A 23,862-nucleotide genomic window follows, 5' to 3' on the forward strand; every position below is an offset into this window, starting at 1 on the left:
CTAAAACATAGCAACAACCAACAAATTAGTACCTGAATCTCTAAATACATCACACATATTTGAAAATTAAAATGCTTTTAAGGGTGGGATTTTTTTTAATAAACTGACCTACTGGTGACTTAAAACCAGGATAAAAGTATATCTACAATACAGATTTGGAAAGCAGGTAGAGTTAGTAATGGTGCTGTGTACTCAATGATGAGACAAAAAGAAAGTCAGTTTCATTTAATTCTTTAAGATCACAACTACATTTGTCTTCAGAAATACGATAAGAAAGGCAGAACATTCAGAAATCGAGAGAGATTTGAAAGGTTGCTGCATCTTTGTATGCCAAAATAAAGCATGACATAAGTAAGTTTTGTAAAATGAGTGATGAAAACAAACAAGCAAAAAAAAAAAAAAAAAAAAAAAAGACCCCGTAACTATGCGCTGACTCTCGGATCGCAGGCCATTGTCCAAACAGATAGAAAATTTAGATGGCTGCCTGAATATGGCAACCTTTGCTTGACAGGAGAGTGACGAGAAAGGAAAGTTTAAGAGGCATGAGAGAACCTTCACAAAAAACGCTGATGAAGCCTTTGGGGTTTGGGGCGTTCTGGAATGGGGGAAGTAGGGAGGTGAAAATATTCAGAAGCCCTGGAACTGAGCGCAAGACACATTCTTCTTACGTACCCAGCTGGAAAAACAGCTGGAAAAGCCACTCAACTGCTCAGTGTATGGAAAAGCATTGTGTTCGAATGGGATTTCTGACTATCCAATGAAACACTATTTGTGATTCAGCAGTTTACTGTCAATATAAAAGAAATACAAACAGATATTAGAATAATTATAATCCATAGAGTGCATGTGTTCAATTTAGGCACAATCCCCAGGACACCGCTAGTTTTGGGGTTCAAGAAGAAAATGAACTGAGACTAGAGTTTAAAGGCTTATTGATGACAAACCAGCGCAGCGTAACAGAAAGAAACTTAAGCTACTGATACAATTTTAATGGCTTTGTTTTCCTCTCAGATCACAGCAAATAAATGTATATCTGTTTTCTCATAGCATGCTGGTCCACAGAACATTTCACCATACATGATGAACCTCTTAACGAAGTCCAAAAGCAGAAAAAAAAAAAAAAAAAAAAATCAGGTATTGAACTTTTTAAACCCTGAAAAAAATAAAAGACTTCGACAAAAATTAAGCACAAACCAGAAGTAGACATATTTTTCCACGAACCCAGTGATGTCGCAGTTTTCAGCAAAAATAACAAAAAGGCATTATAATATATTAATTATTTCTCAGATGTGGTTCACGGAGAGAGAGAAAAAACAACCACATGTAGAAAATGCAGACACATGGCCAGCTATACTACATTTCGAGGGGCTCACCCCAAACCAAACTCCTATTTAGCTGCATAATAAATTATAATATGCTTTTCATCTTCAGAGATCATCACCTTTACTTGAGAGTAAATGTGGAAAATTTGTTGTTGCAATGAACATCCTTGTTTGTTGTTATCTGAAGTAAATTATGGGTATCGGAGAGGTGCCAGCATCACCAATAATAAAATCTTGGTGAGGAAAAAACAAACAAACAAACAAAAACCCCAGAATTTTACCCCAACACCCTAGCATATGTGCACGCATGGGCCTGTGTGTACTAGATTCTCCTAAGCACAATAACTCAAGAATAGAGTGGATAAAAATTTGCAAGAATTATATGAAATCATCATTGCATCCTATAGATGAACTATTTAAATTTTGGAACAGGGCCAAGGTGTGTGATCGCTACTTAATAAAAAGCAGCTCCTGCTTCTTCTTCTTTCTTTTTTTTTTTAAACCCACCAAAGAAACCACATACATGCCCAACTTGTATTCTAATGTCTCCAAAGACTTCTAGGAAAAAGTCACCACTACAAGAAACAAGTTCATGAACCAGAAACTCGTAGTTTTAGGGCAGCTCCCATATCACTATAGTAAGGTGTCAAGATCCTATTGATAACTCATACATGCTGTCAGTTCTTATATTGCTTGTACTCTGTATCGTCATACTTACTACTTATTGACTTGTATTGCAATTTCTCCTTTTCCATATTAAATGGCTTATTTTGTAAACACTTCAATGAAAATTTTCAAATAGTGAAAAATTTACATTTTTGATATGCATTACAAAAAGTATCAAGATAGTATTTATATTTTTTTTTTCCTAAAATACCCACCTCTACTTCAGAGAGTTAAATTCCTTTACAGTAAATGGGTAAAGCACCGAGGATACATTCAGAAAAAAACAAAATGCAAGTCTTCTTTTTGGTTTCTGGCCACAAAAAGTGGAATGAGGATTTTAAGAAGGCTTAAACGCTTTGCGTGACTTGGAATGATAGAAAGTCCAGCACAGACTCCTCTGTAAATCTTCAGCGTCTAAAGAGGTGATCTTAAGGCAAAGCTAGAAAAGAGGACACAGACACACAGAAGCTTACATTCTTTACACAATGCCTCGCTTGGCAAGTTGCATCAATTGTGGCTCAAGAGATGCTCTAGTAACTCAGTGAGAGCATTTAAGAGGGAAAAAAAAACAAAACAGACACTGACGAACACACACAGAAATGCACACTCGTGCACACACACACACCAACCTGCAAATTTCCAATATGACCTCAATTCACACATCCACTTCCTTTCAGTTCACCTTCGCTTGTGCAAAGATGGCAAATAAATTTCCAAGTACTAATGTCTTTTAAAAATATAGAATTCACCTCAAAAAGATAAAGATTATTTTTTTTAAAATTTAAATGTATATTCGGCTAAAAAGGCACATTTGGTTACTGCATCCAGTCTTCCTGATAGACAGTTTTAAAACCTTTTAGGAGTTCGTTCTTGTAAATGATGTACGTTCTATGGTTTGCCGATGTCCACTGTGATTTTGGTAAACAGCTGGTCCTTCTCCACTTTCACCACTTTGTAGGACAACGAGTTGATGCCATCTGAGTGCATGGTCTCTCTGGTGTGTGCTATTCGGTCAAACCTATGCCGGGAAATGACATCATTAGAACAGTAATTACAGGCTTTCTGAAAACATGCAGAGCAGCTTGCTATTTAATCACCTACTTGTGGTACTCCTTAGCTTGTGGTCACCTTTGGGATGACTCACAATGTAAGTGTTATTTTATGAAACACTTTATGATAGTGCCTTCATGCTTACTAAAGCTCTGTTAGTGGGTTTAGTATATTAGCAAGTATCCTGACGGTTGCTTTGGAGTATGAAGTCATAGGGACTGTCAAAACATATACTGTCACAAACAAACAGTATCCCAGGTGTCAGGCCAATTGCCAGTTATGGTAATAATAATAATAATAATAATAATAATAAAAAATAACACAAAGAAAGTACTCAAGTACTGGCTTGTGAAAAGAGGCATGTGTGAGAATAGGTATTAAAAATAAATGCCTGTAGCCTCTGCTGACTTGAAAGATGAGAAGTATGGGTTTAATTACATTTAAATGTTTATTACACCACATTTAATATATGCATAATTTTATGAAAAACAACCTACAATCTTTTATTGTTTCAACCTTACTAGAGAACCATAATCTGCTTTAGTTACAGCGTTTTTTTTTTTTTTAATTTATTTTGGACAATAAGGTTTCAGGTCAACCAACTCATTGAACTTAGCAGCACACTGAAGCTCTAAATTTTTACCAGACAGCTACTGATATACATCTATGGCCAATATGTATATTTTTCTATACCTGCCTCTTGTTTTCTGTGTTTACTTTCTATGTTTAAGCCGTCTTGGGTAGTGAATTTGAACAATTTGATTTGATTTGAAAAAGGCAAACAAAGATCCATTCAAGTCAAAAATATTTGTTCATGTGGTGTCAAGGGTGTCATATGGCTTTAAAAACATGTTGTGCAAGTATACATTGTTCTACAGTTCATATGAACCTGTTGTAATTGTGATTTAAAATGATAAATAATGTAAGATGAGTTTTGTAAGTGGTCATTTATAACATAATACTTAATTGATAGCTAAGCTGTAACCAAGGCGACCATTGTCCAGATTTTCTAACAATGCGCAAATAGCGCAATACAAATGTTTATTTATTTACCAAAAAGAAAAAAAAAAAGATACGCAAAATTGGTCTTAAACTGGTTCGTAGCTATGCACTTTGAAAAATAATACATGTTAATGCTGTTGATTATAAGCTGTGTAAGTCATATGCGATACGTGAGTATTTACAGGCACAAAAACCTGACAGTGTGCATGAATGGGTATGACGGTACGCTCATGTTTAACACCAATGTTTGAAAGCAGCTTTTAAAGCTTTTAAGAAACCCAAGTGAAAGCAGTTCTTACCCAAGTTAAGCATACTTAAAATATTACAGATCATTGTCAAAGTCTTAGTTGTAAAAACAAATTGCTTTTGTTTAAACAGTCTAGAAGCACACCCAGTTTAAATCAAGTCATCTTGGCCTTTAAATAACTATCTGGTGTGACGCTTGGTGGGAATAAAAACATAAACGCGCATTTCATCTCGTACATTAATCATTCGTTTGAGATAATGCTTGGCTATTTGCCACTCACTGATTTCTCATAAAGCAGCATAAAAACATTTTCTGACACAGGAAAAAAGATTGATCAATATTACCATAACCGTGTGATACAACTAAATAAAGTGATAAAATAGAATTACATGGTGGTTAATAAGCAAACAGGGACCTCAGGTTTCCACAGTTTCTCACATTTCCACAAATGAATGATTTTAAATTAAAATATTATCCGTATGAAAACACAAGTTTTGTCAGGAGGCCAAAGAGCTTCCATACTTTAGAGGTTTTCTCTCTTGTAAATTACCACTCCATTATCCATCAAACATAATAGTTAAACTTACTGATAAAACTAGCTTACCCTACAAAATGTGTCCAGAAAACCTAGCAGTTCTGACAAGTTAACTCGAGCACACTTACGAGCCAATTCATTTAGACAAGGGTTTTGGAGTCTTTTAAATTGACAAATGTTCAAAGGTCCACAGTAATGTCACAATCGTCTCTTTACAGAATAAACAATGAATTCAGATGTCTGAAGGGACCTTTGTGCTCAGTTATTTACTCATGAGTGCTTACAGACAGGTAGACACAGTGTATAGCAGGAAGGAAAAATGCACACCAAAAGCAGTGACATTCACCTTTGAGGATTTGGTTCGTTCTGTTTGTCCCGTTCGTGACGGATCATCCTGCATTTTCCAATTACACCGCTGGGTCTGGATATGGCCATCCCTTTGGAGCTCAACCTGTGAGAAACACAGCAAAGGCTTTATTAAGTGTGTGTTTGGTTAGGTACTTAAAGGATCAGTTATACTTACAAAGGAAAGGAATATAGCGTAATACGTGCTACAACATTCAGAAACATTGAAATAAAGTCAACAGGACATATGAACATAAGAAATATGGCAAACCTGCTAAATAAAAACCTGATGAATTTACTGATCAGGCCTAATATTCTATTAAAAAAAAAATTCAAACAGACTTGATTCAAACAGATCTAAACACAATAGCACAAGGGAAGTAGACTGGATAACTCTAATAACCTGTTATTGAGTATAACAACAGCCTGATATCTGCAGGTTAGCCTTCACTAATTAGGTTGTTTAAACTCTAAAAGTCCATTAAAGCATGAATGCATAGTTTTAGGTTCCCAAGGGCATTAAATGTCACAGACTGTTTATGACTGCCCTGCAGTTACTGACCTCCATCACAAACTCTAAAAGCAGTGCTGAAGAGAAAACTCTCTTTATAAGCCTCTTCTGTCTAACAGTGACTTAAAAACTAAACCATCAGTCTGAATAAACAAAATAATCACCTTCTATTGAAAAAACTATACCAGAAATGTTCCATGTGGCTTTTAAATTCTAAATCAATTATACTAATAACAGTCTGTTTTCCAGTTCTATTTCTCCTCTGTGTACATTCTTCATCTTATCTAAGAATTTAGACCAGAGCCAAACGTTTTGAAAGCAAGACGCCACCGAAAATGAGAACTGTCTGTCTAATCCAGCTCTGCTTTAAAGTCTGTTTTCCTTCACTTAGACTTTTATTTATAAAACCATGTAATGAGGTTTTCAGATAAATTCCAGAGCAGGTCATTAGGCATTTTGCCATAATCACTTCAACTTTATAAAAATATTTTTTTTTATATTAAATACATACAACACTAACATATTAAATATTGTTAAATGAAAAGAACATGCTGCAACTAGGGCCAGCCTCCTCTGAAATAGACTATGGAGCATTATATGACAAAAACAGGGTTTATACCAGAGTTTTATGTAATTGTCCATTGTCATTTGTAAGTAACAACTTACACAGGGACTTGTATGGCAGACCTTCCGTTAAATAGATTTTAAAAATGTTAATCATGTTGGCGATTTCTCAGTAACAAGAGAGGCATTTGATATATGATGATTATATATGGTACTCTAACATAGGTTACAACAGCACCATTTACAGACACAAACTCAGACCTGTTGAAGATGTCATCATCCTCGCCTCCCCAGCCCCAGTAGTTATTTGGAAAGCCATTGATCTTCAGGTACTGCTCCTTGCTCATTGAGGACACACCCCCAAAGTACTGGTTATATGGAAGCCTACATGAGACCAAAGGAAAGTGTGTTAGGAGAGTGTTCGGGTTTATGCTTAAAAACAAATAAAAGACAAAAAACTCACTCCTTCCAAATAAGCTGACCTTCATTATAACACATAGACAGTGAAAACTGTATTACCAAACAAGGTGCTGCAAAAAAAACAAGATGTATTCCTTTGTCACTCTGCAATTGGTCATGAAGATGTATTACATAATGTATTTTGTAAAAACACTATTAGATGTCTTTCAACCGGCTTGTGGTCTGCTTTCATAGAGAACTGCCACGCATGCACATTGGCATCCTTTGGCTACATGATGCTCAAAGGAGGAAGTTCCCTTAACCCCACCCCCACCCCCACTTAAAAAAACAAAACAAAAAAACAAAACAGCTGAAACACGGCAAAAACATGCGAACAGGAACTACACTGCAACCCAGAAGATAGGAAGCGTTTAGTCATGCTCTGGAAATGGTGCTCTGACGTAGAGTGTGTGTGGTTGGAGGAGGGGTTACCCAGAGAGAGTGGAACATCATCCTAACAAATCCGTCCCAAATGCTTCAAAAGTAGCATGCACACTTTCAGTGTAGGAAAAGGTAGTTATTTTCTTGTTGAATCTAAAGCCCTTTATATTTCCCCAACAGTAAATTAGACTTTAAGCTGCACAGTCACAGCCTCTGTTTACACTTAACGAATGAAGACTTTGGCTGATGTCTTTCTCTGTACTTTGTGTTGTGAGCTAATGCTGTAAAATTACAACCAGATGACTTTAAACTCTGGTAGGAGCAACAGTTGTCAACTGGAAGGGAAGAATACTATTAAGGCACCATAAAACACACTTACACACCTGGTACAGATCCAGATGCATGTTAATGTGTGTGTTATATGGTGAAAAGGCTTGTCGTGGCATGTATTTTCTGTAAAAAAAAAAAATCTTTATTCACATTTCACATTTGTGTACGTGTCTGTTGCAGAAAAGAAATAGCATCTAGATTTGAATGCAAATGAGGCTCTAGAGGGCTAGTTGGAGCATAGAGGGAAGGCATGCAGTCTGAACAAAATGGAAAAACACAGGTGTTGCTCAGGCTCAATGCAAATTAAACCTCAGGAGGAAGTGCTGCAAACCCCAGAGAAAGCCAGAACACAAACGAGAAAATAAGAGTCCTCTACTGTAACTGCACTTTATCAACTTATTCTAGATCTAGTAGTGCAGCACTTTAGACATTTGTATTAAAAGTAAATTATTTTGCTATATCACAAATAAGAACACTACAGACCTGATGCCCTTCATTACCTCATAAAAACTTTAACTCATCTCACCAATGCTTGTTTTAATTCATTTTAAAAATAAAAAATTGTGAGCATGATTAAAATCTAATCAACTGTGAGGCATCCAAGCTCAATAACACTTTGTAATGCAGCATTTCAATGGATTAACTGTCCTCTCTCTCTTTCTTTTTAATTTGCCCTCCAAAACTCTCTTAATCTTTCTTTATTCTTTATCCATCCCTTAGGATGATGGGACGGTCACATTTCAAATAAATCCAGTAAACATTTTTTTGCCTACTATCCTGCAGTTTCAAAGAGGCTTGAGCTGAAGTAAGGAAACTGTGTAACTGTCGGTTCAAATTCTCTCTTCCCAAAGTAAAGCTAGCTGAACAATAGTGAGAGGTTACCTGAAGCCAAATTTGTCCATGGAGACAGACAGGTGTCTTGGCTGGCTGAAGCATTTGTAAGTGTTTCGGTCGTCCATGGGGATGAGGTCGACGTCACTGAATACGAAGCATTCGTAGTCGTACTCCTTGAGGGCCTCAGCGTAGCCTATATTGAGCAGTTTGGCCCGGTTAAACGTCTCGTCTCCCTCCTGAGAGATGAGAGCAGGTAAGAGCAGTGTTTAAGTATAATACACAGACACAGTCATGCACACATCTGAGCAGAAATGATATGTGTATCTTGTTTACTACATATATCTGCCAGAAAGTAGAAATTAAATCATGTTAAAAATATGAAATAAATATTACAAAGGCATAAAACAATGTGTCAATATGTATGGTATTCCTCACAATTGCAACACTGGCAACAAATAAAATCACTTTTTGCCACAAGCATGCAATTTGCTCTCTGCTGCTTGCTATTGGCTGGTCTTCACTTTATTGCCAGTTGCTATGGCTTCAGTGTTAACACCAGGCTATGAACACACAAAACCTGAGAAGGCATTCTGCATTGTTTGAATATAAAAGCTAAAAAGTCTTGCCTAAACTGGCTTTTTACCACAGATCAACTGCCATGACTAAGGGGGCCTGACGTCTGACCAAACAACAGCAGTATGTTACACTAAACCAGTGTGGACTCGGATCAGATTCCTTTTACTGAAAAAAGCATTTAAATATCAGTGCAAAAATGGCCTTGGCATTTGCACATTACGAGTATTGTCCATTTATGCATATTCTCTTTTGTCATGGGGTCAGCGTGGGTGGACAGATAATCTGTTTCTATCCATACTACTCTACTGTTATGTATATATATATATATATATATATATATATATATATAATATATTATGTTTGTTATGCACCAAGATTGCATCATGTGGACTTTCACTAACCTTCATATTAACAAATCAAGGGTGTCATATTTAATATAGTGTTCTGTATGTTGGTCGTTGCCATGTGCTGTTAGAAAATAATCTGCGTGGAGTTTTCTGTTTAGGCCCTCAGCATTCGTAGCAATATGGACCTCAGCATTCGTAGAAATGACATGCGGCAATTACGCCTCATGTGAGTATTCACTGCTTCATGTGAACAAATACTTTTATGATTCTGCTCTACATGCTTAGGTTGACTGGCCTTATGCTCTCTGTTAAAAAGATAATGTTTAAATATCATACATTTAGATGTTTATCAAGTTTCTTGCAAAGTAGGGAGATGCCATTGTCTGCTTTGCTTTGACTATCATTAGGTAATAAAATATGTCCATCATTTCGGGTCGACTGTTCATTAGTACAACAGGGTACACTAGGCTAACATCACATACTATCACTTGATATTTAATACTGATATCAGCAGACACAGGGAAATGTTAATGACTGTGTAGTACATGCCTTGTGGATACACTGAAGGCTGTGAAGCAAATTAGCTTGAAAGTGATTGTCTATGAAACTTTTCGGTTTATGACAATGAACCTGCAGATAACTTGAAACTATCAGTGTAATGAATGTGAGAATCCCCTGGCCTAGGACAAGAGCTCTGGCCGTCTCAAGTTCTTATTCAAATCCTTTCAGGTGGTTTTTGGCCTCTCCCTGTCCTTGTGGTCTCTGGAGGACTAGATGAACCTGTCGCTTGAAAGCGAAAAAGCGAGTCCGAGACAGCCAAAGATGAAGCCTATAAAGGGCTTTCTGATAAATGCTCTCCATTACGAGTAGTAAAGAAAGAGAGTAAAGAAAAGAGAAAAAGCTTTCTCTTCTGAGACAGAGATCTGAGATCTGTCACCCCAAGGACCCTCGGCTGCAGGAAGGGACATCTTCAGAGAAGAAGTTTTACCGTAGAATGCCATCAAATATCATAATTTGGAAAACATGTCACCTCAGTGACTTTAATCCTGATGCTGTGGTTGTTGCAGAGGGTTTGTATGAGTATGCATGAAGCTACAGACCCTGTGGGATATTCACACACAGTAGGCTCTAGAGTTTACAGACCAATCCTGCATTAGGTGTCTATGAAATGCTCGGATTCCTATTTTTGGCAGATGTGATTTGGCAATCCGATGTGACCTGTTATTGCAGCACAACTGCCTCAAAGTTTGACATGCTGTGCATTCTTTTCTGTTTGTGAAGAATTTGTGAAGAGTGATTACGTTACTGTGGCATTCCTGTCAGTTTAAGCTTGTCTGACCATTCTCCTCTGTATACACTCATTAACAATGCATTTCCACCTGCAGGACTGCAGCTCACTTTGTCATAGTCAAAGTAACTGACCAGTATCTGCATGTTTTTCTGCACTGTACTGCTCCCACATGATTGACCAATTGAATGACTTCATGAATGAGAAACGGTTCATTTAAAAAAAACAAAAACAAAACACTTCATTCAAAGGATTAAGAGATTAGATTGCACTTCTGTGCAAAATTCACCAAGCTGTGACCAAAATTATTAATTGTGTAATTAAATTAATAACATAGCAGAAGAATAAGGAAAATGGCCGAAAAAAAAGAAGACAAAGAGAAAGAAAGAATGAAACACATTACCAGCTGTGACACCCAGCCTCGGTAGCAACTCGTGATTGGCTACACAAAGAGCAAGTAGACCTTTCTCACCTTTTTCTCCACCCTGCTGTTAACGCCAGGTGCTGCAAGCCATCATGCAAAAGACCAGCAATTTTGTCAGGAAGAGGATGGCAGGTAGCCAGGGAGGGGTGGACAGGGGTGGCGGGTGGGGGATGGGGGATGGGGATAAGGGCAAAATGGAGAGGAAAGGAGAATGGCAAAGAGAGCGAGAGAAAAAATTAGAGAGAAGAGTGAGCAGAGCAGCAAGTAAAGGCAACATTCAGAGAAGAAAAACGTTTTAAAATATCTACATCCTTTTTATTAGACCAAAAGAGACCTATATTGTAGAAGATCTAGACTAATACCGAAAGTGTGAGTCAAGACTGAGTAAATGCCTGGAAAACCAGCAAGAAGAGATTAAAGTGTATGAAGCACTAGTTGCACCCTCATGCTTTTGCCTTATTTGGGAAAATTTGAGAAAGGAACTGCTGCTGGTTTACACCAGAAGCTACAGAAACATGTTATAAGCAAGCAGAAATGTCAGCCATTTTTCACAGTGGGGAAAAAATATATTTAGAGGTGAGAACTCTGATACTGTTCATTGCCTGAAAGAAAAATAGTCGAGTGTTGTCTCGTTATGGCGAACAGTTTAAATGGGATGCTGGAAAATTACATAGGAAAAAATTGGTTGCATCACAGCTGTTTCTGATGAACCTCCAGGTTAAATCTGCTGTCTTCAACCGTCCATCTTTTGTCAGTAAATGGTCATTGCAAGGTCAATGACAATGACAAGATCTTTGCTTAAAGAACAACTCCAGCGGAATTTGGTTTATATTTGCCTCTACTCTGCTGTGGGAATTGCCATTCAAATTGTCAAATGCTTCAGACTTTTCTTTTTCATTTGGTAAGGGATCATTTTCAGGTTAGATTAAACATCTTTACATTTTTCCCCTTAACATTACAGTGTTGAACACCGTTCATCCAAAAGCTTTTCGCATAAATTGATGTTTTCATGATGGTGGTAGGAAGCGCTAGCCTATACGTCACTCCAAAATCTCCAAAAGGTATTCAGCTGATGAATGGGAAGATTATACTGTATGATTTACCTCACTTTCATCTTCATTAGACCATTCAGTGTGAACCCTTTTTGACCTTTAGATGGGAGTGGAGTCATCACAGAAGAGAACGCATTTATCAGGAGAGACATTTTTTTATTACTGGATCATGGTCAGATGGTGATAAGTCTGAAGAACTTCCACAAGCTGTCTTGAAAAGTCAACCCAAACGCCAAACCATACCAGAAACAATAAATAAATATCCCAGCAGCATAACTGAGTCAGTTTTTCCTTTAATCTGTCATCTGTCAAGCTGATCCTTGTAGAAACAAAATACCTTGATATTTTCTAACTGCACTTGTTTTATTTAGGTCACAAACACCCAGATAAACTTGCTTTTCTAGCTTTACTTTCCCCTGACAGTAAAGGTTAAAGAAAGTCATAAACCGTCATAAAACTACAGCAAACCTGGTTATTCCAACAAAAGATATAACAACAAAGCATTGTAATAATGGCCTGATTTTATGATCATGACACTGGCTATATTTCCATGCAGAGACTTTCACCAATGAGACTGGATTCGTTTTTTATTTTGCCCTCCAAAAACTGTGGATATGCACCCTGAACTGGGAAGTTCTCCATTTATACGCATGGTAGATGTAATCTGATCCACTGTTACAGCCGTGTGTGAAGCAAGGTTCAGTGTCAACGATACCAGAGCAAGTTCAGCTGCAGGTTTTAAATCATTTCCTTCTCAGATAAATGTCATGAAAGTCTGACTCTCTTACCTATTGTGAGTTTAGTTCCATTGTAAAAGATTTTCTATGATGTAACAAAGCTTTTTCAGTATTTCATGTATTAAAACTAGAGGTTTGTTCTTTCCATAGAGCCAGGTTTATTTTCACCCATCCCCTTGCAAGTTTAAAGAAATGTTTGCGTTCCAGAGTACAAAAGAACCACACTAATGAGAAGGAGGTTAATTAAAAATGACAAAAGGTTTTACGCTGTAAAGGGAATTCATTGAGACAACGAGAAAACAAATGAGAATTCAAGAAAACAAAACTTTAAATTTATGCATATGTAAACCAGATGATAACTGCCATGAAACACAAAGAGTCAATAAAGGAAAAAGCGAAGAGAAAACAAACAATCTTTGCAAATAAAGGCAGTTCCTTGGTAACAATTTTTTTTGATGCAAAACTTAAGAATACTGCTGGCTGTGAAAAAAAAGAGAAGGGAGGAGTAAAACAAAAAAGAAAGCCATGAAGACTCTACCCATCAGTCACTGTGGCAGAGTACACAATGTACTTTCAATGAATAAAATGCAGGGGGAGAGTAGGTTTCCTGTTCATGATAGTGAACTTTGTGTGTGTGTGTGTGTGTGTGTGTGTGCGCGCACAGGAGGAATTTTTAGAGTTGTTAAAGATTAAACTGTCTTAGGAAGATGCAGTCCCTATGTGTAAAAAGGTAAGCGTGACAAGATCAACAGTTCAAAAGAATGTCTAATAAAACAGATTACTCATGCTGTCAGAGGCATTAAAATTTCACATGAATTAAAATTGACTTTACTAGCAATAAACCACTAGATATATTTACTGAAGCCATATGTATGTTTAACGTATCCTTTAGGCAATAAGAGACAAATCTATCTTATGACTGACCAAACCTTTATCAGTTTAACAGCACTGTTTAAGTCACACTTCTGTTGTCCATGTTTTTCACACACCACCTTCCAGGTTTCACACACCACCTCGTTATATGATTACCTTTGTTGAGGGGGAAAAAAAAATCCAAACAATTTTTTTTTTTTTTTAAAAAGTAGCAATGCTAAAATGGACATCTCTATTGTACACTATCTAGCCAGATGGTCTCCACCAGAACCTGCGTACACTATATGGTCAAAGGTATGAGGACGCCTGACCACAATCCCAAGATGTGGGACTTCTCCACATTTCTGCCACCCAGAAAAATGATTACAATTTCTCTTCACAGCAGCATAAAATACTATACTATTAAACATATTCATACTCACCTGGTTGATGATGTAGACTCCATAGTCGAGCTGCTGCCGCTGCAGGATCGGGTGCAGGTAATAAAGCCAGTACTTGAGGTGCTCGTCTCGCTTTCGAAAGGGGATGATGATGGCCACTTTCTGCAGAGCTATGCAATCTTTGGGTTTGAAGCGTCCTCCCTCCTTAAGCGCTGGGTTCTCATTCCTCACCTGTTCAAGGCTCACCGGAATGTTGAACTCGACTCGGAGCGGGCCCACTGCAACAGTACAGAACAGTCTTTGGTTAGCCATTCTTGCGATGCTAACAACCAACATGAAAGTCCTGCCTTTATAAATCTTTAACCATTACACAAATAAACAGACCCCATCCACATTTCCAAACAGACTTCTCTTCCTTGTCTGATAGAACACTTGAGTTATCTTTAAGCAAAAACTGACCACCCTCCTCCTATAAGCAAGCACAGTACTTAAAAAATACTGGCTTTATAAATATGGTATTTTCAAGGCATGGACTATTTTTAATAGCTTGATGATATGCCTTTCAATAAAGATTACAAAATATTTCCCCAAGTCGCTCTGGTTAATGGTGTGTGGTAAGAAAAAACCTCAGCAAAATGATGTTCTTTTTAATGCATCATGCTTGCCAGATGTCTCTATGCAAGTTGTTACTAAAACAATCTATACAACAATTCTATATCACAACATAATTAACACCATACAACTACAGTATCTGAGGTAAAAGGTGATCTGCTAGTACGTCACAGTGACCAGAAAATATGAAATTTCTCTTTTCTGAACTGAAATGATCATCACCCAGTATTATTTTTATAGTTTTATTATTACTAAAAAAAAAAAACTATTTGCACATTGGTGGGGCAATAGACATTAAATAGCGAAAACAATGGCAAGAATCCCAAATGGAATCTGAAGCAGACTCAGCTGTGAGTCACTGTGGTGGAAAACCTGACCAACAGGAACACAAGCAGGAACAACCACAACTTCATGTCACACCAGTGTTTTACTGCAACATTTGTACAGTGTAAAAAAAAAAAAAAAATGCACCTAATTCAGTGTATTACATATCTTGCAAGACGCCCCAGCTCCTACAACACTAAAACATGGCAAATGTGTTCGAGGCAGTGAGTCAAGAGGTCACAATATATTTCTCTACTTCTACACAGAATTAATGAGAGGCACATCAAGGTAACACAAGACAACAAACAAAATTCAACAAGACTTTCAATAACTGATCAAGAATGAAAAGAGGAAACATATTCCATGTCTGTATTCTCCAGTCAAAAATGAATTGGACTGAAATCAATGATCATGTGCAGAGAAAAAAAATGTAGTCAGCCATTAATGTCTTGGAAGAAGGGAGATTTTGAATGAAATCTTAAGACTGAAGTCCAGACAGCCTTTTTCTTTTTAACGATTTGGCCCCATTATATGCCTTTGGCCTTCTTAGACTGATTTTTTTTTTTGCCATCATCAACAGACCCTCGAAGGTGCAATTTCACACTCAAGTGAACAATCTATTTTAATGCATCCCTCATCTCATTCACTCATTTGTATTCAATCAGGTCGTTTATAAACTATGGACCTCATGCTGACCTGTGAAGATCCACATATTTACTGATATTTAGATGGCACTGTTATGACACACAGTGACTGAAAAATGCTAATCAGTAGTTCAGCAGGGGGAGCAAATGGTATAAGTTCCCATTTCTGTAACCCAGGTATACTCTTGCTGCACTGCACACAATGGCAGAGAAGATGAGACACACATGAAACACTGATTACATGTAAAGCGAGGACAGACCACCACAGCTGTGTGCAACATCTGAAACTATTTTAGAAGAAGAAAAAGGATTTTGGTCTGTATTACTGCACTAAACTAGCTCGCTCTACATTTTAGCCTGGTCAATCACAGCTGGACTACAACACCTTGCTTTTCCCCCATCCTCTTCACTGCAGACGTTCAGTACAGGTTGGACCTCTACTACTTTCAGAAAATCTGGTTCAGTGAAAAATAACTTGTCAAGGAATAACTTTGATTGAGCATTTTGTTATTATTATAACTGTTAAAAGGAAATAGGTTAAAAGCTTGCTTCCATTCTCAAATCTAATGCATTGAGTTCAGACAGCTATTTTAAATGTTGTAAATGTAAAAAATTAGCAAAGACATACAAATTGTTGCCAAGTGTATAACTCTGTTATAAAGACCCGATGATATCCAGCTAGCATTTTTGACAAAGAGTCCATTCTTCATTAATATAACTACCAAAAGCATGCTTTACTCATTTAAAGCACAGTTTTTGACGATTAGAGCAAAAAGAATGAAGTGTTATGATCACAGATTTCTGATTAACCTAACAACATTACAACAAATAGTTAAATAAAAGCAGGTCATTTTGCCTCTGCCTTCTACGAAAGAAAATCAGCTGCAAAATGCCTGGGTTACACAGAAACATTTAAACATAATATGTAAACTTCCTCAGATGCTTAAGTCAAGTTCACAGGCAAAGCAGCTGAACAAACACCAATTTGAATGCTCTGTCGTCAGGACTGACTTCACTTTAATTGCAAACTCAGGAGATTACATGAACACTGAATCGTGTGTTATCTGTACGCAACAATTTGCTCCTCATCTGCAATTTTCAAATGTTATCAGTCTGAGCTCATTACAAATTGGTTTGTGTATATATATAGATAGGACTGTACAAGAAGGCTTTAATAAATGACATCCGGAATTGTGAAACACTCCACATTTCACAACAAGACTATATTTGTATTACACTCGGGATCTTATGATTTCCGCAGTGCAGCTTTTTGTTTTGTTTTTTTGAGATCATTCTAAAACAGAGGTTGTACCAGTCAGTCATTTTTTCGAAGGTACAGCATGTGTAATCATCTCTTTACGTACGTCACTGTCGCACACACACACACAACAAGTCCAGTTCCTGACCCAACTTTAAGAAACACTGGGTTTAAGGTACACCCTAAAACTTGTACTAATAATAATAATAATAATAATAATGTCATCCAAGCAGGCAGAAATGCAATCTCTGAATGCCACGTCGTGATTACTCAGATTTTGTAACCATTCCAACCTTTAAGCTATTTAATGGAAAATGTACAAACAAATTATTACACAAACATACTTCATAAAGAAACTCTGGGACGAGCCAATAAGCATACAAATCTGGAATGTTTTAAAAGCGCCACTAACGAACATTGCCTGGAAAAAACCTCTACACTCCTTCAGTTGAACTGAAAATGTGCCAGTACAGGTTACAGAAGAATCACTTAAAATGTCATCACTTGGCATCACATTTACAAAGGGAGGTGGCAATTGCTTGGGTACTGGTAATTGTGTTTCATTTCATTTAAAAATAAAGGCCAAATTGTGGCATTAAGCTAATCACACTATATGGCCTAAAGTATTTGGACAGATGACCATTTGGACCGTCCTTGCCACAAAGCTCACACAAAATTGAAGCACACAATTGTAACATAAACGTCAATTGTAATATAAAGATTTCCTTGTGCTGGAATTAAAAGACCCAACCCTGTTCAAAAAAAAAAAAAAACACCCCGTGCACAAAGAGTTTTGTGCATAAGAACAGGAACAGCAATCTCCGACACAGCGGCACCAAACTGTACTTTTCCTTGAAGCTGGGGTGACGCAATTAAGGGGTGCATCTTGAGAAATGGTTAAGGCACAGCGTTAATGCAAAGCTACCAATGCCCTAAGGATCCCGGGTGGTCTGTATCATAGCTGCCCCTGCACAGTGACCCCAACTTTCTAACAAGCCAGAATATGCTAATAACAGTATCTCACTCTGATGGTTCCTCTTTTTCTATTCTTAACAATTAACCCAATCAGTTTTTCTGTGAGCAAACGACTCAGTGTCATTTAAACATGATGGAGGAGTTTTTCTTTTATTTACACATGCACAGATTTTAAGATGAAGATCATGGCAGTTCCTACAATCACGCTACTTATTGTAGGGATCTTAGTAATAATAATGAACAAATCACAGACATGTTTAATATTCGATGTGAGTCAAATGACCATGTTTCAGATTTAGGCTCTGGAATCGATGAACCTGTGTCTCAGGTCAGTTTTATTAAATAATCTGAATTGTTTGGAAACATAACCACAGGCAATTTCACCCAGGTCAGATGTGAAATCCGATATGTCCGATATGGTCAGCAGTATACATGTTGGTGAACTTTGACTCTATATGACAACATTTGAAGGAAACACACAATCATAAGAGGTTTCAGAAAGGTTTCATACCAAGCACAGGAGACGGATCAAGGCATTTTTCCAGCTGGGTTTCTTTAACAGTGCTGTTGGAAACTAAAGTGCTGCTTGACTTTGGTTCTTCGGTGGTTGCTGCATGTTCTTCCAGTTTCCTGTGGACTTGGTGTGTTTGCTGCTGGTTTTGGACAAACGACTGTCTAAAGTCCAGCGATCTGACATAATAAACTACAGTGACAAAGATGTGCAGACAGCAAAGGAGCACAACAAGAGTGCAGGTCTTATGGAGGAGATTAAAATTCACATTCGGATCGCGCATCATAAGGCAAATAAGCAAGACCTATTACTCCAAGTCTCGCTAGCTGTATTGATAATGTAAGTCTAACTAAGTGAAACAGCTACATCAAGAAAAATACAATCCATATGCACGAATCTACATATGCATACACCTCGTATTGTGCAATCAAGAAGAAGAAGAAGAAGAAAATCCAGTGCTTGTAGGGACGTTCCTAAAAAGCTATTTTTCCTTTAAACCTTTTTCAACAGTCACCTATTTCACCTCCGCTTTAACGAACACTTTTTTTTTTTTTTTTTTGTATACAGCCGGTAAGTCTACAACACTAAAATATTACCAAATACCGCTGCTAAAAAAAAAAATTCCAGAAACTTTTAAATCCCATGACTATAACCTGTGCTGCTAAAAAAAAAAAATTAATAATAAAAAATAAAAAAGATAAAAGACATGTCAGGGCTCCTTTAGCGTTAGCATGTTCACTCCGCTAACTAGCTAGCCCAGCTAAGTCAGACAACTTTAGTTCGCTTTGCCTTCTTTCTTTTTTGCTCTTCGACGGCTTGTAAAAGAACTCCACGGTATCCAAATGTGGGGGGAAAATGGGGAAAAAAAGAATAAATTTAGTCCAGGGAAAGTCAGAAAATAAAAAAAAAAAAGGAAGCCGTCGTAAATGCGCTCTAGGGCACTGTGCTTCCCGTTACACTGATAGATTAGATACGCCTCGCGCGCTGAGCAGCTCGGGTGCACAGAAATACGTCATCATTTCAGTGACTCGAGAAGGCTAGCGGTGCACGAGCCTCTCAAAAACAGTCAGCTGATCCTATCTATCTATCTATCTATCTATCTATCTATCTATCTATCTATCTATCTATCTATCTATCGACAAAGACTTCTGTATTTCCTAATATTACTATACAGTCACTCAATTATTTCTGAAGTGCATTTAGTTTGTACAAACTTCTTTTTAAGTTACTTCTAATTTTATAATAATAATAATAATAATAATAATAATAATAATAAAAGAAAACAAATAAAAATTACAACTATTTTTAGTTCTAGTGTAAACTAAAACATGATGTGGAAAAAAAAAGCCTCTCGTGGGAAGAATGGGGAAACTAAAATGAAACCATTTTATAGAGTTTGAACACCGCCTAGTGGTAATGATGGTGATGAACTATTCCTTGAGCCTATATTACATGGCCAGAGCTTGGTAGATGTGGTTTTTTCCCCAGACTGCTGTCATAAAAGTTGGAAGCACACAATTGTCTATCTATGCTGCAGTGGTGGGCCATCAGGGCCAGCAAGGCCTTCTCTGCTGGCCTAAACAGCAGTGATCTGAATCACTGACTTGCATTTTAAATATATTTTAATATATTCTTCCATGAATGTGTATTAAATTATTCCCAATAGTCTATTCTCTACATTTCATAGCTTTTCTCTCGGTTGCGCTGCTTCCAGTAGTGTATATTTATGATAAGAGTATTTATCCAATCATATTTGGCTGACATCATGTGTTGCCAGGGTGAAAGAAATCTGCCTCAAGGCCTTCAGAATCAATAGTGCAGGCGCCTGTAACTTAAAATAAGTGGCAATGAAATTGTTCCATTAACCAATCAGATTTCGAGTTGGCATCACTGGGGCCATCTAGCAGGAATACGATTATGTCAGCAATTTCACGTCTTTTGATTGGATAATTGGAGTAGTCAGAGGCAGCGAACCGCACAAACTAAATAAAATATATATATTTTAACTCACAATGGCTGACAGAGGAGAAGAAATCGATTTGGTCGCAGACATCCTTATTTAGTTGATATTTTTATCTATTGCTGTGGCGTCATAATGATGGTATAGAGGTGGATTAACTCAGGAAGGATACCAGTGAAGGCCTAGGTGTGAAATGCACGGCCCGCCACTTCTATGCTGTAACATGACAATTTTCCATCCACAGGACCTAAGAGGCTCAAATTAAATTAGTAATTATATGGGCCTTTCACGCACATTAAAATTTCACCATTATCATTCAAGGTTCAAGAATCTTTTATTTGTCAATGTCACCATATGTGCCGTTGTGTAATATATAACAGATTTTGTGTGAAGGTAACAGCAGTGTACCTGTAATAAATAGATATAAATAAACCGAGCGAATATATCTTGTAAACATCTGAATGAATATACATCTGAGTAAATGTAAACAGTGAATTCTGTTAAATATCCAAATATACTTCCAAAGGTACAAATGTACATGCAGATAAATGTAAATGTCCAGTATACATCTGAGTGAAAGTAAAACAGTGAATTCTGTTTAATATACAAATGTACTTCCAAAGGTGCAAATATACATGCAATAAATGTAAAACGTTCAGTAGTTCTGGGTATAAAGGCCTTTGTAAGATGCAAGACAGACAGCAGCAGTATGACAGATGTGCAAAAAGACTGTAAAGTGTAAAAGTGTGAGATTGAAATAATTTGTACACGTAACATTCGAACAGGCGTTTGTAAACAGGTCCTTGTGTGCAGAGTTCTGCAGAGAGTAAAAGTGTCTTATATGCAATGAAAGAAGTGTGGGGTTTCATGCACAATACAACTTCATCATTGCCATCTATTAAAATTATCACCAATTTACAATCCCTGTGTGCAATATTACAGTTTTACACTATTATTTGCACAGTATTTGTACAGCATCTGTACTTATTTATTCTATTAATGGTTTCTTTTTACTTGTTTTTTTTTTCTTTTCAGTTTTCTCCTTGTATATAGTATGTATTTCTTTCTTTCTTTCTTTCTACCATTTTTATTAGAGTAACTGTAACATGGCAAAGCAATTACCCCCTGGGATTAATGAAGTTCTTTGAATCTTGAAACTTGTTCCAGCATGACAATGCCCCTGTGCACAAAGCAAGCTCCATGAAGACATAAACTAAACTAAATCTAGTTAACATTTTATATATATATACAATTGTAGCACAATAGCATAAGCACAGTAGTAGGTGGTACAAATAACTTTATATGATACTCACTGTTCACATTTGTGTTGTAAAGTCTTAAAAAAACTTTATAAATAGAAATATACAATAAAGTTAATTAAAGTGAAGCTGATGTGTAATAGCAGACAGTTAAAGCTAATTTTAAATCTTTTTATTTTAGAGTGAAATACAACCAGCTTCTGCTTTTCTACGTTGCTTTGTCATGCTTAACACAGTGCTGTGCCACTTAAAAATATGTTGTTTTTTTTTCTTTTGAAATGACATCTCGGTAAGACTTTTAATGAAATTGAAACAGGAGTTTATTTCTCATTTTATTAATATATACAGTTCTAATGACATCCAGTTTTTTTTTTACCATTTGAAACCCTGTTCATGGGGCTTTTGATATTAAAGATATGAGTATTCAACATTGAAGATGTCTTCACGTTACAATATTTGTGCTTTCAGAATTGGGCAAAATGTGAAATATCAATACCAATCTTACAATTAGCAAAGATTTTGAACTTGCAGAATAACTCCTTGCAATGTGAAGGAATACGGTTTGCAGAAACAAGACTGCTGGGAATTTCAGAATCTTACTTAGATAATTATAATAAAATGAACATATTGAATCACATACACTGATCAGGCATAACATTATAAGCACAGGTGAAATGAATAACAATGATTATTTCCTCATTATGGCACCTGTTAGTGGGTGGGATATATTAGAGGCAGCAAGTGAACATTTTGTCCTCAAAGTTGATGTGTTAGAAGCAGGAAAAATAGACAAGTGTAAGGATTTGAGCGAGTTTGACAAGGACCAAATTGTGATGGCTAGACGACTGGATCAGAGCATCTCTAAAACTGCAGCTCTTGTGGGGTGTTCCCGGTCTGCAGTGGTCAGTATCTATCAAAAGTGGTCCAAGGAAGTAACAGTGGTGAACCGGCGACAGGGTCATGGGCGGCCAAGGCTCACTGATGCACGTGAGGAGAGAAGGCTGGCCCGTGTGATCCGATCCAACAGACGAGCTACTGTTGCTCAAACTGCTGTAAAAGTTAATGCTGGTTCTGATAGAAAGGTGTCAGAATGCACAGTGCATGACAGGTCAGGGCTGTTTTGGAATGTTATCCCTGGTCAGTGTAAATTACAGTTCAACAACCACTGCCAGCCAAACAGTTCTTCACATTGAGAAAAGTCAAATTTTATCAAGACTCTGATACATTAACATGATGAAGTGAAACACTTATGGAGCAATTGGAGTAAAATGTAACAGGGAAGTGTTACCAGATCCTACATGCCAGAGAAAAGGACAAGGCCACTGTCGGCATTGGAACACACGCTCCTGCTAATCAAAGGAGATCCAATGCAGTTGGTCTTTCACAGAAGTAGATCTTTCGTAAACGTGTGAAACGATGAAAGGGAAGAACAACATGTGTTATATTTATGATTTTTGCTTAAATTCCACCATGTTTGGAGATTTGCATCTATATTCCGTAAAAGCAAAGTAAATATTTTAAGTAGTCCTCTCAATAACAACATAAATTCATTTTTGTTCTAATCTTGTTAGAAGTTTGAGTTTTTTTTGTGTTTTTTTTTTTAAACTATGAAATGTATGTACTCCTGTACCGTGTGTTTCTGTTTGGTGATTTTATTTCCTGTTGAGATCTTCTCAAAGATCAGAGATTTGTTGTTTGTCAATATTGTTGAGAAACTTTTCAATTAAAAGTAAAATTAAGCTGTAGTGCTCAGGTCAAAGTTTGATTCATACACAATATCTACGGAGTTGTGAAGGTCAAAAAGTTTCAGCAGTGTTTCATTTTAAGCTCAGGAACTTGATTTGTAATATGTAAAATTCTTGTAATATGTAAAAAACTTGTTTGTCCATCATGTTGATTGGAAGTTCTAGAAATTGAAAGATTTACTAAACTGTGTTGTGGTCTTCCCACAGAGATGTGGTGTTTGTGTAGGGAATCACCGCCTGTGGTCAATTTAATTTCGGTACAGATGTGGGTGATTTGTCACTTAAGAGATGGGTTTAAAAAAAGAAAATTACAGAAGTTTCCCTGATAAACTAATCCCATCTGAATAGGGATACCACCTTGTCACCTTTCATGTCAGAGTGGCACAACACTAAACATCTCACAGGAATAAAAAATAAATAAATACATCTAACAACAACTCACAAAAATTTTACTCAAGACATCAGACATAGTTCAGTATAATCATAATTAATGTGTTTCCTGGTCGAACTTGAAATATTGCCACAATAAGTAAAATGCTAGACGTCTACTTAACGCAGGCCAAGCTAACACTCTCTAAAGCTTACAAACGTCTATAAAAGTTGTAAAATATTACACGCAAAAAATAATACATAGTAAACAACAGCCATCAG

The 23,862-nt window shown here is 36.8% G+C and overlaps 1 protein-coding gene across 1 annotated transcript; it reads right to left on the reverse strand.

Moving 5' to 3' along the window:
• Positions 1-210: 210 nt before the first annotated feature.
• On the reverse strand, positions 211-19,217 carry b4galt1l (DP-Gal:betaGlcNAc beta 1,4- galactosyltransferase, polypeptide 1, like). Its single transcript, XM_058411405.1, has 6 exons — positions 18,248-19,217; positions 13,966-14,201; positions 8,295-8,482; positions 6,504-6,626; positions 5,169-5,273; positions 211-3,006 (listed from the first exon to the last, which is right to left on the reverse strand). Exons 1-6 carry the CDS (start codon positions 18,531-18,533, stop codon positions 2,877-2,879), a joined length of 1,068 nt encoding a protein of 355 aa, XP_058267388.1. The 5' UTR covers positions 18,534-19,217; the 3' UTR covers positions 211-2,876.
• Positions 19,218-23,862: the final 4,645 nt, after the last annotated feature.

This window comes from Hemibagrus wyckioides, linkage group LG02 (genome assembly GCF_019097595.1).
Source record: "Hemibagrus wyckioides isolate EC202008001 linkage group LG02, SWU_Hwy_1.0, whole genome shotgun sequence".
Lineage (NCBI taxonomy): Eukaryota > Metazoa > Chordata > Actinopteri > Siluriformes > Bagridae > Hemibagrus > Hemibagrus wyckioides.